Here is a 6,216-nt window from a genome sequence, read left to right on the forward strand (position 1 = left end):
CTGATGTAATCCACGGAGGGAAATCTACAAATTTTCAACTCATGAACAAATTGCGCCAGCTGGCAATAGCAATAGCTTTTAGATTTATATACCGCTTCATAGCGCTTTACAGCCCTCTCTAAATGGTTTACAGAATCAGCATAATTGCCCCCAACAATCTGGGTCCTCATTTTACCAACTTCGGAAGGATGGAAGGCTGAGTCAACCTCGAGCACCATCAAGAACAAACTCCAGATTGTGAGCAGAGTTAGCCTGCAGTACTGCATTCTAACCACTGCACCACCAGCCAATGGCCATGTCATCTGGAGATATTGGAAACTATAGTTCAACTATTTTTGAAGGGAGAACAGTTTACTCACCCATCATGGCTTCATCACCAATTATTCCCGATCTACATAATGACCACATAGTCTTATTCTCAATGTGAAATCCACACCATTACAGAACGTGTGCAGTTATCAAAATGTCCCAATGCTTAAACAGTTCTAGTAGAAGTCTTGCTTCCTTGTTACCTTTATTTCTATTCTTGTAAATCCTTTGTGCAGTGGGGCTATCTAAGCACCCAATGGATAATGGCTGATTCCACTCAGAATTAACATAATTCCCCTACACCAACTTTCCCCAATTCTGTGTTCTCCAGTGATGCCAAACTTCAACTCTCACTATTCCAAGATTTCCTACAGAAATGAAAGGTAGCTAATTGGGGAAAATTGTTTTACACAAGCACCAAAGCTTTATAAAAATAAAATAAAATAAAATAAAAGTTACTGTAAGGAAGTGGTTACAGAAGGTAAAACATAATGCAAGCTTTGTACCCTTTCCTCAAATATATGCCTATCCCCCTTCCAGCAGGGGAAAAAAAATAAATGAACAGCTATCTCACTTGTATTAACCAATTAACTACCCATTTGCAGTCTTTTCCATTATACAACATTAGGATAATAGCATTCTACTCCTGGATCCTTCAGTCATATAAAGGAAAGTGTCCTTTACAGCCCATTCTAATGCACACAGTATTTTTTACACACAAGCCCCACTGATTTTAAGAATAGTCCCAAGTGCACTCAGAAATTCAACTTTATCTGGGAATACACTGAAGATTCAGAAGTGACAAAGAACAGAGTATAGCAGGGAAGTGATAAATTGTTAATGGATGATGGTGAGAAAGCAGAAATTCTTAATTCCTATTTTGTGCCTGTCATCTGGGTTAGATGATATTGACTCAAAATTGGGTCAATGACCATGCTCAATATGGGCTAATTTCAGCTTGAATGAAAGTTTCAAGTCGAGTGCTATCACAATGCCCTGTGCTGTTCAATATTTTTATCAGCTAATACTTCTCAGGAACCAAATAAAGTTCAAAATATCTAATCAGGTTTAAGCAATGAGCTGATGTGAAGAGGATGTATTTAACACAGAGAAATGTTAAATTCTGCATCTGGAAAAATAAAGTGAAAGGTGCATGTATAGGATGGGGGAAGACCTGGCTGGACAGCAGTGAATGTGCTAAGATCTGTATGTCCTTATTGACCAGAAATTAAACAGGAGACAACTGTGTGATGCAGCTGCTACAAAGGCAAATCTTATCTTGGGGTGCATTAACATGAGTACACAGTCCGGATCATGACAGTAATTTTTCCATTCTTCTTTACCTGGCCATACCCCACTTGAAATACTCTGTCCAACATGAAGCACCAGAGTTCAAAGGTTTTGCTCAACTCAACTGAGCATAACATTTTAGCTGAGGATAATATTCTATATCACATTTCTTTCCTACATTAAATCTAAACTCTGAGTGCCGCAGTGTTCAAGTCTTAGTGCAATCTGCTCTGCAAGGAGAATTTTCCCTTTGTTACAGGACAGTGAAGAAAATGGAAAGGAAGATGAGAGGTCCTTGGTGCTCTGAGCTTGATTGTTTTCTTGCAGACGTTTCATTACCCAAACTAAGTAACATCATCAGTGCTAGTAGGGAGTTAGGATTTGCTCTCATTTTTATTCTAGTGGTTTGCCCTGTCAATGTTGGTGGAGTGTTTTCCCCACTTTTTCTTGTCCAGAGTGAGGACACAACTGCACATTTATAATCACCACCAAATGCTTGGGGGAAAGTCTAATGAAACCTGCATTCTAGGAGAAAATAGTGTAGTGTGAATTGGGGAATGTGCATGGCTGAATTAGCATTAAGAATTTATTCTTAATAGGGATTCTTAATAAATATCCCAAAAGGCAGTGATAAGGAGATTTATGCCTGGACAGAACAGATCAAGCCATACAGGTAACACCTCCCTAAAGTATTGTGCGTCAGTCCGAATCTGGAAGTTCCATTGGCCAGAGGGAGTGTACAAAGCCTCTTCCAAAATGACAATGTGACTGAAGGTCTGTTGCTTTGTGAAGTAGCTTCAGAGGTGTGCTTGGTACAAACATTTGTTCAATAACTCCTAAAGCCTTGCCCATCCCTGACTTCTGATCCTTTTCCTTACCTGCCAATTATCTCATTCCCTTTATTCTCTTTGGTTCTGGCAGCCAAGCTTGTTTTTAGCTGCTTTGTAGAAAACCTCAGAAAAGGTCGCAGAGGAAAGATAAATTGCAGGGTGAAACCTAAGCTTCTGACTGTTCTTTTCTGGAAATGATCTTCCACTCTTACCTTAGTGTTAATAAATGGGCAGTTTATCCTTGCAGAATTAGGATTTGGAGTTACAATATTCTTCTCCCACCAAAACTTTTCATTAATTTTCTCTTTAGGAAAAAGACACATTCCCTTTTGAAAACCATCGCAACATGTTTTAACTGGAAAGACTTATCTGTGAATTCCTTTTTTTTTTTTTTTGCTTTGCAGAAAATTCAAGAAAATCGTAGCCAATAGAAATCAGTAACTCGGATTTGCGTTGGAACACATCAAAGAGGTCAGCCCAGCATGAGGTATGTACAGTGGCCTGTTAACTACACTGTTATGTTGCTCAGTTGAAAGCATTTGCCAAGGCACCGAAAATGTTTACAGTGAGGACCTGAACTCAAAAGATAAGTAGCAATAAAAATGAGGAAATTAAATAAGTCAACCCCTAGAAAAAGGAAAATACATTTGAAAAATTTGTCATGTCAACAGCTGACTCAGCACTTTCCAGGTAAGCAGACCCATCACAGGCAGTTTTTTTTCTTCTTCCAAGTTACATGCATTTGTTTTCAGTTTGATAAATACAAAGTGACAAAACTGGATCACTGATATAAGTTTTCTCTGCTTCGTTTGACTGTGAGGGTTTTTTTGTTTTAACTGAATTATTCAGTCTTTCAGCAGTATTCCCCAGCCAGTGCAGATTGCTTATCCAACCGTCGGACATCGTTCGATGACGAATACACATTTACTGAGTCTGTAAGTACTGTGCAAAGAAGAAAAGCGAGTCCTTGCTCCTATGAGGTGAGTTTTGAATAACTTGGGGGAGAAAACCTTCGTCTCAGGTACTTTAGGACATAGAGAGGAAGACAGCTGACTAAGGTGATCACAGTCACCTTCCATAAGAACGATAAAGTTGTTATGAAGTAAACATCTGCAAGAAAAAAAAGATGTTTGTCTGTCACTCACTGTAACTAGAAAGACATGTTTTCAAGGCTATATTTTGTTCACTTTTAATTAAAAAACAGATTAAGAATTCAATTGCAGCCCATTTATTTCAGCAGCAACTATAATAGAATTATGAACTCTGAATCAGAAATGTTAACAGGAAACTGCTAATGATACCAGATTGTTGCTTAGCTAAACTCCTGCTGGTTCATGACAATCCCATAGCAATGAGTTTTAATTTTGCCTTTGGGGCCTATTTGTTTTCCTATTCCCAGCCTGCTGAGTATAGAGGAAAAAAAATAAAGTTCACATGGATCCAACAGGCCTCATATTAATCCTCAGTTAAGGCTACCAGTTCTGAGCTACAAAAATCCAGGTCTTGATTAGATGGCGAAAAGAAAAGAACAGAAAAAAAAGCAAAGCAAAGCAAAGCAAACTTTCATAGCACAGTTCTGATAGCCCTGGGTCAATGTTAGTAGAATTCTGCCAACAAACTTTCAGGGCCAGTGGACATTTTTTCTTTACATTAAAAGGTAAAGGTTTCCCCTGTCCAATCGTTTCCAACTCTAGAGGATGCTGCTCATCTCTGTTTCTTAGCTGAGGGAGCCAGCATTAATAATAATAATAGTAAAGTTGGAAGGGACTTTGGAGGTCATCTAGTCCAACCCCCTGCTCAGGCAGGAAACCCTATACCATTTCGGACAAATGGCTGTACAGTCTCTTCTTAAAAACCTCCAGTGTTGGAGCATTCACTGCTTCTGGAGGCAGGTTGTTCCACTGGTTAATTGTTCTAACTGTCAGGAAGTTTCTCCTTAGTTCTAGGTTGCTTCTCTCCTTGCTTAGTTTCCACCCGTTGCTCCTTGTCCTGCCTTCAGGCGCTTTGGAAAATAGCTTGACTCCCTCTTCTTTGTGGCAGCCCCTGAGATATTGGAACACTGCTATCATGTCCCCCCTCGTCCTTCTCTTCATTAAACTAGACATACCCAATTCCAGCAACCGTTCCTCATATGCTTTAGCCTCCAGTCCCCTAATCATCTTTGTTGCTCTTCTCTGTACTCTTTCTAGAGTCTCAACATCTTTTTACATCGTGGTGACCAAAACTGGATGCAGTATTCCAAGTGTGGCCTTACCAAGGCATTGTAAAGTGGTATTAATACTTCACGTGATCTTGATTCTATCCCTCTGTTAATGCGGCCTAGCACTGTGTTGGCCTTTTTGGCAGCTGCAGCACACTGCTGGCTCATATTTAAATGATTGTCCACTAGGACTCCGAGATCCCTCTCACAGTTACTACTATTGAGCAAGGTACCCCCTATACCAGGGGTAGGCAACCTTGGGTCTTTTATGACTTGTGGACTTCAACTTCCAGAATACCTGAGCCAGCATGGCTGGCTCAGGAATTCTGGGAGTTGAAGTCCACGAGTCATAAAAGAGCCAAGGTTGCCTACCCCTGCCCTATACTATACCTGTACATTTGGTTTTTCTTGCCTAAATGTAGAACCTTGTTTTTTTTCACCATTGAATTTCATTTTGTTAGATAGCCCCCATTGTCTGAAGACTTTTCCGTGGTTATGTGGCCAATATGACTATACGCTGAGGCACATGGAACAGTTACCTTCCCACTGAAGTGGTACCTATTTACCTGCTTTTGAACTGCCAGATGGGCAGGAGCTGGCACAAGTAATGGGAGCTCACCCATTCTCATGGCGCTTGGGGCTTGAACCCAGCCTGTCAGCTTTCCAATTGACAAGCTCAGCATCTTTAACTGCTGAGCCATTACCCCTCCCCCCCGTTTCCTTTACATTACCAAGGGGCAATTCTAGGGGAAGATATAATGATTGAAACAATGATTTCACCATTAGTTAGAATGCAGTACTGCAAGCTAACTCACTGTTCGCTGCCAGGAGTCCAATTCTGAGCAGCTCAAGGTTGACTGAGCCTTCCATTCTTCCCAGGTTGGTAAAATGAGGACCCAGATTGTTGGGAGGGCAACATGCTGATATTGTAAACCACTTAGAGAGGGCTATAAAGCACTGTGAAATGGTATATAAGTCTAAGTGCTATTGCTGTTTCCCATAGCTTTTTTGGCACAGGATTATTCCATAAAATATTTTCTTGGTAAATAATTTCTGGACATTTTAAAAGGTAGAACAGGTGAAACTGATTTAAATTATAACTGGAAAATAAAACTCTCACTTTTTAAAATTAAAAGAGACTTATACTTTGAAGTACAAACTTGCACCTGAAACTTGGCATCCAAAGGGATATTTTGGGCTGTGGAATATTTTTTAATAAACCTGTTCATCAAGTTTTGCACAGAAGTGGAGAATAAAAATAGAAATTTGGGAAATTTAACTTAAATTCGGTACTGACAGTTTCAGATTTGGGACCATTCCAACTGTCAATCAAGGACAGTTGTCTCGCTGTAAATTCAAGACCGCTTTGCAAAAGAGCTGTAATGTTTTAAATGCTCTCTCTCTTCTGTGAAACCCTTCAATTACCTGATTTGTTCCATTTTCACTACATGACCCGACTAACAACAGATGGAAAATAAGCCCCTAGTAAACACATATTACTTGATAGAAAGAGTATTAATTAGAGAAACTATGGGGGATAGTTGAGTGATTTCCCATCTCTGTAATTTCAGAACAGCTGTGAAGCTT

The 6,216-nt window shown here is 39.8% G+C and overlaps 1 protein-coding gene across 1 annotated transcript in view; it reads right to left on the reverse strand.

Moving 5' to 3' along the window:
• Positions 1-2,825: 2,825 nt before the first annotated feature.
• The window catches only part of ATP9A (ATPase phospholipid transporting 9A (putative)), an 83,658-nt gene continuing 80,267 nt past the window's right edge, over positions 2,826-6,216 (reverse strand). Inside the window, exon 28 of the mRNA XM_015814367.1 lies at positions 2,826-3,539. Within this exon, the coding sequence (XP_015669853.1) occupies positions 3,403-3,539 (137 nt within the window). The 3' untranslated portion in view covers positions 2,826-3,402. The remainder of the gene's footprint in view (positions 3,540-6,216) is intronic.

This window comes from Protobothrops mucrosquamatus, unplaced genomic scaffold (assembly GCF_001527695.2).
Source record: "Protobothrops mucrosquamatus isolate PMUCROS unplaced genomic scaffold, P.Mucros_1.0 scaffold244, whole genome shotgun sequence".
Lineage (NCBI taxonomy): Eukaryota > Metazoa > Chordata > Lepidosauria > Squamata > Viperidae > Protobothrops > Protobothrops mucrosquamatus.